This window comes from Bombina bombina, chromosome 1 (genome assembly GCF_027579735.1).
Source record: "Bombina bombina isolate aBomBom1 chromosome 1, aBomBom1.pri, whole genome shotgun sequence".
Classification (NCBI taxonomy): domain Eukaryota; kingdom Metazoa; phylum Chordata; class Amphibia; order Anura; family Bombinatoridae; genus Bombina; species Bombina bombina.
In genome coordinates, this window is record NC_069499.1 from 223,785,675 (window position 1) to 223,797,769 (window position 12,095).

At 38.8% G+C, this 12,095-nt stretch overlaps 1 protein-coding gene across 1 annotated transcript in view; it reads right to left on the reverse strand.

Moving 5' to 3' along the window:
* Positions 1 to 6,032: 6,032 nt before the first annotated feature.
* Positions 6,033 to 12,095, reverse strand: part of LOC128657338 (lysozyme g-like) — a 115,408-nt gene continuing 109,345 nt past the window's right edge. The window contains exon 5 of the mRNA XM_053711655.1: positions 6,033 to 6,166. Within this exon, the coding sequence (XP_053567630.1) occupies positions 6,033 to 6,166 (134 nt within the window). The remainder of the gene's footprint in view (positions 6,167 to 12,095) is intronic.

A 12,095-nucleotide genomic window follows, 5' to 3' on the forward strand; every position in this document is an offset into this window, starting at 1 on the left:
AGTATTTAAAACTGGCGCCTAGGGAAAGGAAATAACATCTTATTGAGTAGACCTAAACTCCTATAATAAAATGCAGATATCTCACATAGCTGACATAAAATATTTGCAATAAATGAGAATTTATAAAACATCAGTCATTTGGATGTGGGAATAATAGGACTTGCCATTATCAGGATTATGGCACCTTGTCTACATTCCAAGAGCTACCAGCATATAAATTAAAAAAAAAAAAACATGTCACAAGGGATACATAAGCTAAGCTTCTGAGCATATGTTGATAAAAATGAACACTATAAAGAGATCGTCAAACAAACAATGAGATTCAGGGACATAAATTTACTGCCGCTCTTTATCCTATTCCACAGTCCTCAATCTGATGCGGAGATGGTGAGGAAAAGCGTGCAGGATTAGAGAGGGGGAGAACCCCCAGGAGCAAACCAACAGGTAAGAGCGCCAGTTCAGAGAGGACTACAAATGTCCCTATGGCCTCCGGTATGAGCTTAGGTTAAGTTGGTAGCAACTCACGAGCACTGATGATGAAGTATAAAGGAAGCTCCGGTTCACTCCGCTAGTCAGTATCTCCCTCCCATAAAAGTGAGGTGTAGTGAGAATTATCCAATTCTTGAGCTCCGGATAAAATTGTGCCTGTGATCTCTCCTTATCCTGTGAAGAGGTTTTGCAATTCTGACCGCCATGTTTAAGAGTCTCAGTGAGGTCTTCAAAATGCCGGCACATGTCAGATTCCAGTTTGCCTAAAAGGACCAGTAGTACCTCTTATAGTGGCTCCATAGTTAGCAATCTCCTGCAGCTTGACGAGAGAGGGTCCAGATGTCCACTCAGTTACCTCCCTGTGTTACTGAGAATTTGAAGTGTCACTTAGCAGTTAGCAGGATGCATGTGCCGATATCCATATTCTGTATTGCTCTTTATGATGATCGTAAATCTACACTTTCCTACAAAAGTACTGATATTTAGATCACATCAGGAAAATAACATAGCTTAACCCCGGCGTACTGGGGGGTGGTGAGTTTTGTAGCAGAAAGCCGCCACCATCAATTTTCAGTTAACTGGGTTTAGCATCTCCAGACTTCAAAATTATAGTAAAATTAGCACCATTTGATGTAGCAACTTCTTCTGTATAATAAGAGTACTCCTCTTTAATTCTCCAAGTTTGTAATTTATTTTCTCCATAGAGTTCTGAAAGTTCTCCTGCTAGTGACTGCATTAAAGTTCTCCATAACTACCGTGGAGAACAGGATTAGAAATCTATTCTCTACCAGTTGTAGAAGCAATGTTACAAAAAACAAAACAAAAAAGGCACTAAAATAATATAAAACAAAGCACAATAATAATGTATATTGGTGTTCAATAATAATGTATATTGGAGGTGGGGCGGAGCTAACCGCCAAAGCTACAGGTCGCACTATTCAGGAGCTTAATCTCTGTAAAATGTAATTTTTACTCGTCATATTTACCCTACTCTGCTAGTGCCTAAGGGGCAAAAACATAGGAGGAACCCTAAGATACGTGGATAAAGAATCGGAGGTCGCCTACACAGTATTGAGCTGAAGAACTGTAGAGAGGCTCCCTGCCACATGGTGACCCGCCATTGTGGGGGGGGGGGGTGTTGCTGCCCGGCATGGAGACCCAGGCCCTGTATGCCAGCATTAGATATCTATTGGAGGAATATGGGAGAAGGATCTGTGCCAGGCTCGATGCTTTTGTGGTCAAAATCCAAGCGGCGCAAATGTGCAGCGCTGCCACTGCTGAGAGACATGGAGCGGTACTGGAGCCACAAGATATCACGGCCCTTACGAGGCCCCTGCCGGAGACTCCATTGCTGATGCCGGCGGGGGCGGACCACAGAATGGGACTTTGCTCCCCCTTTGCTGCCTCAAGAGACCTGCACGTACCCTGCTGGGACCACTATCAAAGTCTCCGGAGGCTCCGGTCTGGGAGCCATTACCCCCCTGAGGTTACCCGGATGGTCCGGTCCCGCCTGAAGGCTGATGGGTTTGCTCGCATGCAAGTGGGGTAAGCGGTATCTACAAGCAAAAACTATGTATGGTGGAGCAGTATCGTCGGCACTGTGAGTGATAATATTGCTGCGTGTCTCTTACCCAGAGGCTTCCTCTTCACTACGGGTTAACATCCAAAGTATTAATGAAGGCATATTGCCGGATCCCCAACTGAGGACTGCCTCCTGCTTCTATACATCTACTTCTAATGTTTCATCATGCTAAAGCCGGGGCACTGTCTAATATATATACTTTTTTTTATGAAGCACTTGGACTGCTTTAGTGTTGTTCTCCCGGCTCCAGATAACAAGACACGGAAACATATCTTAAGCTATTACGCTTGTGCTTAAAGCTTCTCCTTAACACTGAAGGCCTGACTATTACTTCCTCTATCATAAACTACAGAAAAATAACCACTATATGTAAATAGTTTCCCCCTGCATTAAGATAGACTGAGCATTGCTTAGTAGGGCCTGTGGGTATAATATCTTATCACACTGACTAAAAGGTGTAAGGTGACTCTCCCTACTTCTAAATAACGATCGCAAGTTCTGTTAGACTGTTATATGATTGCTACTGTTTTGCTCTTGTTATGTTTTCCTGGGGGAGCTTGTATTAGCCTCATATGGGAAATGCTTTTGTTTTCTGGGGAGAATACTGTTGATTAATATTATCACACCACAGCACCAGATCTACCTATGAACTGTTATATTAGTCTCTAATATCGGTACATTAGCTGGGTCAATGTTTGGATTATAGTATGCTCTAATATATATTAAGGGGCCCATACGAACAGTATGCTAAGGAATTATTTGGGGATGTGAATTTAACTCTTTAAGTGACATGCCCCGTACGTAGATTGTATTACTTTTAGCTAACCTTACAGCCAACTATTATGTGAAACTAGCCATATGCTAGATTGAATACCCCTAGAGTCAATAATTGAGTGCCTTTTGAAGCTCCCGGCTACACACAAGGTTAAATGAGAATGTCCCCTGGACATTATTGTAGTCCTCCCCAGAAAATACATATTCGCTAGGCATATAAGAGAGCGCATTTATGGAATGAGTATCTTAACTGTACAATCTATCTAATGACGGGAAAATCATTATCAGGCCTGGATCCGCCCCCCACACATTTGTGTGACAAGGGATAAATAATTTGTCCCTCATACTCCCTTTTAGCAGAGTGAAGTAGTCTCTGCTCTGTCCATATAGCCTGGGTCTTAGTTTGTATTTAAAGTAGTGTGAAGATGGCTCACCGGATCTTACTACTGATAGTTCCAGTATAACCATTTTTACGTGTCTGAACACCAGAAGTTAGCCTATCCCTTCAACTTTCAACATAACTTGTACCCTATATATCTATACACTAAAGTTTGTGAATTGAGACAGTGATGGTCAAGATTTAAGTGGATTCAGATGCGACAAATGCAGGTGTTCTCAATGTGAAAACTCTTTACTTGTGTTACTCTGTGCCTGTCACTGTAACAGTAAAGTGAACGACTCTATTGTCATTTATTTTAGCGCTTAGACCAATCCACGACCACTCATATAGGATCAACTTGTATCAGTATACTACTTATAGATCACACATGTCACTGTTATATAATGTTATGTCTAATTTTTTATTGTAGAAGTTTAGTTGGGATCAGTTTGAGTCTGCAGTTATTCCTGACTTTTTATACGGTGTTATTGTATTAATAATGTGTCTTCAACTATATTCTAGAATTCAGATCCCTTGAGTGGATCTCTGTTCCATTGAGGACCCTACGCAGATTTATCAATAAAATGAGGTGAAATGTTGTAGGGTAATATTTGGAACCGACTAGGCGAGATGTAACCTCCTAGTTAATAGTGATATTTGATTTTGTACTCAGTGTCTCTTGCATAACTGTACTTGTGTTGCTGCCCTTCAACTTGTAACTGTTCTGTGTATGTTTTCATCTCCTCAATAAAAATATAAAATAAAAAAAAATAAAAAAAAAAAAATAAATAATGTATATTGGAGGGCAAAAATAACGTATATTGAAGTGCAAAAATAATATCTGAGTACAAAAATAACATCTTTTGGGGCATCCAAAAAAGGGTTAAATTAGATTATTTTAGTTGTATTTCCTATAGTACTGCTCTTTAATTCTCCAAGTTACAAGTTTATAATTTCTTTTCTCCATTGAGGTCTGAAAGTTCTCCTGCTAGTGACTGCATTAAAGTTCTCCATAACTTCCGTGGAGAACAGGATTAGAAATCTATTCTCTACCAGTTGTAGAAGCAATGTTACAAAAAAAACCCCAAAAAAGGCACTAAAATAATATATAACAAACCACAATAATAATGTATATTGGAGTGCAATAATAATGTATATTGGAGAGCAAAAAATAATGTATATTAGAGTGCAAAAATAATATCTAATAGAGTGCAAAAATAACATATAAAAGAAGAGCTAAAATAGAAGCACAAAAACAATAAAACATAAGATCTATTTTCTTCCATAACAGTTTGTTGAAGAGGGGCGTTAACAAAGCTACTAGTGGGGCTGTATAAATATGTCTATTGGTTTATATATGACTTACAAGAGATAATAGTTGCTTATTTTCAATGATAAATAAGGTGCAGATACTAATACCACTGGAGAAATGTATCATTACATCTCATTAGCTCTCCTATGGAGAAGCAAAATAAACAACAAAAATGTTTTGATTAATTTGAGAGAACAGATGCTATTCTCTAAAGGAGAAATAAGGAGAACCCATAGGAGAATTACATGAAGAATTCTCCTTGCGCTTGATAAATCTGGTCCTTTTGTGTCCCTCTCTGCGTCGGGTAGCAGTGGTGCCAATCGTTGGTGGTGTGGGAGGGTCAGGAGTGTTGTGGGTGGACGGCCAATCACTGGAGGGGCAGTATTAGGTGGGACCAGTACACTGCATAAAAAATGTCATACTGATAGCAAGAGAGGGAGGGAGAAGGAGGGAGAGGGGGGCCCTAGAGTGGAGAGGGGTAATTAGAGGGAAGAGAAAAAGATCGCTTAGAGGGGGGAGGTGGGGTGAATGAGGAGGGCAGCTAAATAACGAGATAAAATGTATAGAAAACAGGGTATTGGTAGACAGCTGCCAGTACCTATGATTGTGGACACTAGTTAGAGGGGGGGGGTAGAGAGCTTTTTGGGAGGGATCAGGAAGGTGGGAAGGTAAGGGAGGTAATCCTACACTGCAGAAAATAATAATAATTAAATAATAATAATAATAATAATAATAATAATAAAAAAGGACTGTCTGCCAATACCTATGATTGTGGTGACCAGTGGGGGTTATGGAGGGAAAAGAGCTGTATGAAAGATCAGGTAGGGATCAGAAAATGGGAGGGATCAGGTTAGATGGTAATCTCTACACTACAGCTAAATTTAACCTTACAAGCTACCTGATTAACCCCTTAACTTCCAGGAATTTCAGAAGTGTGGTGCACAGCTGCAATTAGCAACCTTCTAATTACCAAAAAGCAATGGCAAAGCCATGCATATCTGCTATTTCTGAACAAAGCAGATCCCACAGAAGCTTTTGCATCCATTTCTGTTATGACTGCACAAGCAGTATGTAAATAATTTCAGTGAGAATCCCAAATTTTGTGAAAAAGTTAACAATTTTTTTAATATGATCACATTTTTGCAGTGAAAAAAATGGCATGAAATTGATCAAAATGGACCAAGATCAATACTTTGGGTTGTCTACTAAAAATAATATTCTTTTATTACTAGAGTTCCTTTAAATGATTATTCCTTTTCACATTTTAATAAATAACCATCATTTAAAGCAGGACTACCTAATTTAAATTGGGGCATTTTTTAGCTTTGAAACATGTGATGCTTTTAGATCTTTAAAATAAAGATAGAAAGAAAAGACCCCAGAGTCATGGAATTAAGTTCCTTCAATTTATTTGTGCTGACTAAACAAGATAGTGAAGAGGAACAAATGGTGACTTTTTATTTCTGATATTATCAAGAAATAATTGCACACTGTGACTAATATCCATTCTTCTTGTACCACTGGGCTCTGGCAACGACATCATTAGAATAGTCATGTCCTGTAGTACAATTGTCGATCTGTTCATAACTTTGGATTTTGCTTAAGCCACAGTTATAAGCTGCAATCCCACCTATGGAAGCAATGGAAATAATGCATTTAAAAGATAACAAATGCATTTATAACTAATTGATTAGATGTATACTTAACTAAAAATAAGATCAAGAAGCAAATAAGATATGAATTCTTAAAACATATTGGGCTAGATTAGAAGTGGAGTGCTAAATTATTGCGCTCCCGCAAACAAGTAATTTTGCCCATTTGCATGAGAGCGCAATAATTAACCAGCCATTACAAGTGGCTGGTTATTGCTACCGCGACCTTGCGGTAGCAATTAGTGCTCCATAAAATAACCAGAGATACAAGTATGACGGGTGGTTAAGAGATTAAAGCCTAAACCGCCACCTCCCAACGCAAATTATAATTACACTAACACCTAATCCCCCTCAAACTAACCCCCCTCTAGCCTAAACCCCCTTCTAAACTAAACCCACTAAGTTACAATAAAATAAAAAATCTAAGTTATATAAAATAATTACATAAAAATCCAAACACTAAAATAAATTACAATAGCCCTTAAAAGGGCTTTTTGTAGGGCATTGCTCTAAAGTGATTTCAGCTCTTTTACATAAAAAAACAATTACAACCCCCACCTCTACAATACAAGTAACCCACACCCACCAAAATAACAAAATCTACCTAAAAAAACCTATTCGAGAAAAAAATAAAAAAAGCCACCCCAAAAAAAACCTAACTTACCCCAAAATTTGTACTCACCATTGGGAAATCTGTCTCCTCTTGATCCGGTGTTGGGCATTCTTCATCCTGGTTCCATCTTTGCGCTGGATGCAGACTTAGGTGGCCTCTTCCAACACTTCCGCTGCACAATCTTCATCCACGTTGGGGTCCTCTTCATCCCGGCTCCTGGCGTCAAGGGCCCATCTTTGCAGCAATGGAGGCAGATTTTGTCAGCCTCTTCCACCGCCTCTTCTCCGCATCTTTTTTTTTTTTTGGTTCTCTTCCATAAGCCCTTGCCTTCATGTGGTAGCTGCCAGACACTGTATATAGGGGTACCACTAAATCTCGATTGGTTGATTTTAAATCAGTCAATCCCTATTTGCTTATTTTAATCAGCCAAAAGTTATAAAGTTTTTAATTTTAAATTCTAATCATCCTATAGAAAAGGACAATTAGAATTTAAATTTTAAAAGTACTTGCTATTGGCTAATTAAAAATTATCCAATAGGGATTCACTGATTTGAAATCAGCCAATCTGGATTAAGTAGTACCCCTATATATAGAGGTTTGCACTTCCAAAATTTCAGTATGCGGCAGTGACCGCATGAAGAGAAGGGCTCCCCAAAGAGAACCGGAGAAAAGAAGATGCAGAGCGGAGGCAGCAGGAGGCCACTGAAGTCTGCCTCCGCTGCTTCGAAGATGGGACCCTGATGAGAGTAACCCGGATGAAAAGGGATTTGAAAATTAGGAAGCAAAGGCGGTGGAAGGGGCTGCGAAAGTCTGCCTCTGCCACTGTGAAGATGGGCCCCCGGTGCCAGAAAACGGGACAAAGAAGACTCAACGTCGGATCAAGAGGAGATGGATTTCCTAACGGTGAGTACAACTGTTAAGCTTAGATAGTTTTTTTTGTTTTGTTTTTTTAAGAATAGGCTTTTTTTTACTTTTCTAGGATAGCTTTTTAGGTAGATTTTGTTATTTTGGGGGGTTTGGGTTACTTGTATTGTAGAGGGGGGTTTGTAATTGTTTTTATTGTAAAAGATCTAAAATCACTTTAGGGCAATATCCTACAAAAAGCCCTTTTAAGGGCTATTGTAATTTATTTTAGTGCTAGGGTTTAGTTTTTTTGTTTTTTTTTGTGATTTTTAGTTTATTTTATTGTTTGGGCATGTAGATTAGTGTTAAGTATAATGGTGTTTTTTATTTTGAATATTGTAGTTTATTATTTTTTGTACCTTTTTAATTTTATTGTAACTTAGATTTAGTTTTATTGTAACTTAGGGGGTTTAGTTTAGAGGAGGGTTGGTTTAGAGGGGGGTGGTTAGGTGTTAGGTAGAGTAGGGTTAGATTGCTTTTGGGGTTGTAGCGGTTTAGATTTAATTTAAATTTTTTTGTAACAGATTTTTTTTTATTGTAACTTAGGGGGTTTAGTTTAGAGGAGGGTTACTTGTTAGGTAAAGAGGTTAATAGTTTAGTACTTTGGTGGGTATATGGTGGTTTATGGGTTAATAGGATAGTACTTGTGGTGGGTATGTGGTGGTTTAGGGGTTAATAGGATGGGGTGGGTATGTGACGGTTTAGATATTTATTGGTGTAGTGTTAGTATGCAATTGTGTGGTACTTCGGTTTAGGGGTATTAGGATTAGTGGTTAGGCATGGCGGTTAGATTGCAAAATCATAATTTATGTAAGAACTTACCTGATAAATTAATTTCTTTCATATTGGCAAGAGTCCATGAGTTAGTGACGTATGGGATATACAATCCTACCAGGAGGGGCAAAGTTTCCCAAACCTCAAAATGCCTATAAATACACCCCTCACCACACCCACAATACAGTTTAATGAATAGCCAAGTAGTGGGGTGATAAAGAAAGGAGTAAAAAGCATCAACAAAGGAATTTGGAAATAATTGTGCTTTATACGAAAAAACATAACTACCATAAAAAGTTTGGGTCTCATGGACTCTTGCCAATATGAAAGAAATTAATTTATCAGGCAAGTTCTTACATAAATTATGTTTTCTTTCATGTAATTGGCAAGAGTCCATGAGTTAGTGATGTATGGGATAGTAATACCCAAGATGTGGAACTCCACAGAAGAGTCACTAGAGAGGGAGGGATAAAATAATAAAAGCCATTTTCTGCTGAAAAAAATTAATCCACAACCCAAAATATAAGTTTATTCTCATAATAAAAAAAAAGCAACTTAAACATAAGCAGAGGAATCAAACTGAAACAGCTGCCTGAAAAACTTTTCTACCAAAAACTGCTTCCGTAGAAGCAAATACATCAAAATGGTAGAATTTAGTAAATGTATGCAAAGAAGACCAAGTTGCTTCTTTGCAAATCTGATCAACTGAATCTTCATTCTTAAAAGCCCACAAAGTGAAGACTGATCTAGTAGAATGAGCTGTAATTCTCTGAGGCGGAGCCTGACCCGACTCCAGTCCAAATAAGCCTGATGAATCAAAAGCTTTAACCAAGATGCCAAGGAAATGGCAGAAGCCTTCTGACCTTTCCTAGAACCAGAAAAGATAACAAATAGACTAGAAGTCTTCCTGAAATCTTTAGTAGCTTCGACATAATATTTCAAAGCTCTTACCACATCCAAAGAATGTAGGGATCTCTCCAAAGAATTTTTAAGATTAGGACACAAAGAAGGGACAACAATTTCTCTATTAATGTTGTTAGAATTCACAACCTTAGGTAGAAATTTAAATGAAGTCTGCAAAACTATCTTATCCTGATGGAAAATCAGAAAAAGGAGATTCACAAGAAAGAGCAGATAATTCGGAAACTCTTCTAGCAGAAGAGATGGCCAAAAGAAACAACACTTTCCAAGAAAGTAGTTTAATGTCCAAAGAATGCATAGGCTCAAACGGAGGAGCCTGTAAAGCCTTCAAAACCAAATTAAGACTCCAAGGAGGAGAGATTGATTTAATGACAGGCTTGATATGGACCAATACCTGTACAAAACAGTGAATATCAGGAAGCTTAGCAATCTTTCTGTGAAATAAAATAGAAAGAGCAGAGATTTGTCCCTTCAAGGAACTTGTAGACAAACCCCTATCCAAACCATCCTGAAGAAGCTGTAATATTCTAGGTATTCTGCCTGTAACATAGTATTAATCACTGAGTCAGAGAAACCTCTATGACTAAGCACTAGGCGTTCAATTTCCATACCTTCAAATTTAATGATTTGAGATCCTGATGGAAAAACGGACCGTGAGACAGAAGGTCTGGCCTTAATAGAAGTGGCAAAGGTTGGCAACTGGACATCCAAACAAGATTCACATATGAAAACCTGTGAGGCCATGCTGGAGCTACCAGCAACACAAATGATTGTTCCATGATGATTTTGAAAATCACTCTTGGAAGAAGAACCAGAGGCGGGAAGATATAAGCAGGTTGGTAACACCAAGGAACTTCTAATGCATCTACCACTTCCACCTGAGGATCCCTGGACCTGGACAGGTACCTGGGTAGTTTCTTGTTTATATGTGAAGCCATCAGATCTATTTCTGGAAGACCCCACATCTGAACAATCTGAGAAAACACATCTGTATGGAGCGACCACTTCCCCGGATGTTAATTCTGACGGCTGAGATAAACCACTTCCCAATTGTCTGTATATGAACCGCAGAAATTAGACAGGATCTGGATTCCACCCAAGCAAGTATCCGAGATACTTCTTTCATAGCTTCGGGACTGTGAGTCCCACCCTGATGATTGACATATGCCAAAGTTGTGATAATGTCTGTCTGAAAACAAATGAACGGTTCTCTCTTCATCAGAGACCAAACCTGAAGAGCTCTGAAAATAGCACGGAGTTCTAAAATATTGATTGGTAACCTTGCCTCTTGAGATTTCCCTTGTGCTGTTAGAGATCCCCAGACAGCTCCCCAACCTGAAATACTTGCTGATGCTGCAGTCATGAGACCTAAAACTTCAATGCACATAGCTACTGAAGGGAATGATTGAAATTGAAGGTTCCGACAAGCTGAACCAAGTTTAATCATCTCTTGTCTGTTAGAGACAGAGTCATGGACACTGAATCTATCTGGAAACCTAAAAAGGTGACCCTTGTCTGAGGAATCAAAGAACTTTTTGGTAAATAGATCCTCCAACCGTGTCTTTGAAGAAACAACACTAGTTGATTTGTGTGAGATTCTGCAGAATGTAAAGACTGAGCTTGTACCAAGATATTGTCCAAATAAGGAAACACAGCAATGCCCTGTTCTCTGATTACAGAGAGTAGGGCACCAAGAACCTTTGAAAAGATTATTGGAGCTGTCGCTAGGCCAAATGGAAAAGCGACAAATTGGTAATGCTTGTCTAGAAAAGAGAATCTCAGAAACTGATAGTGGTCTGGATGAATCGGAATATGAAGATATGCATCCTGTAAGTCTATTGTCGACATATAATTCCCTTGCTGAACAAAAGGCAGAATAGTCCTTATAGTCACCATTTTGAAAGTTGGCACTCTTACATAACGATTTAAAATTTTCAGATCCAGAAGTGGCCTGAATTCATTTTCTTTCTTTGGGACAATGAATAGATTTGAATAAAACCCCAGACCCTCTTTCTGAAATGGAACTGGTATGATTACCCCTGAAAGCTCCAGTTCTGAAATACACTTCAGAAAAGCCTGAGTCTTTACTGGATTTGCTGGAATGTGTGAGAGAAAAATTCTTCTCACAGGAGGTCTTACTCTGAATCCTATTCGGTACCCTTGAGAGACAATACTCTAAATCCATTGATTTTGGACAGAATCTGCCCAAATGTTTTGGAATAATCTTAATCTGCCCCCTACCAGCTGAGCTGGAATGAGGGCCGCACCTTCATGCAGACTTGGGGGCTGGCTTTAGTTTCTTAAATGGTTTGGATTTACTCCAACTTGAAGAAGGTTTCCAATTGGAACCAGATTCTTTGGGGAAAGGATTAGGTTTCTGTTCCTTATTTTGTCGAAAGGAATGGAAACGGTTAGAAGCTTTAGATTTACCCTTAGGTCTTTTATCCTGAGGCAAAAAACTCCCTTTCCCCCCAGTGACAGTTGAAATAATCAAATCCAACTGAGAACCAAATAACTTATTACCTTGGAAAGAAAGAGATAGTAATCTAGACTTAGATACCATGTCAGCATTCCAATATTTGAGCCACAAAGCTCTTCTAGCTAAAATAGCTAAAGACATAGATTTAACATAAATTTTGATGATATCAAAACTGGCATCACAGATAAAATCATTAGCATGTTGAAGCAAGCGAACA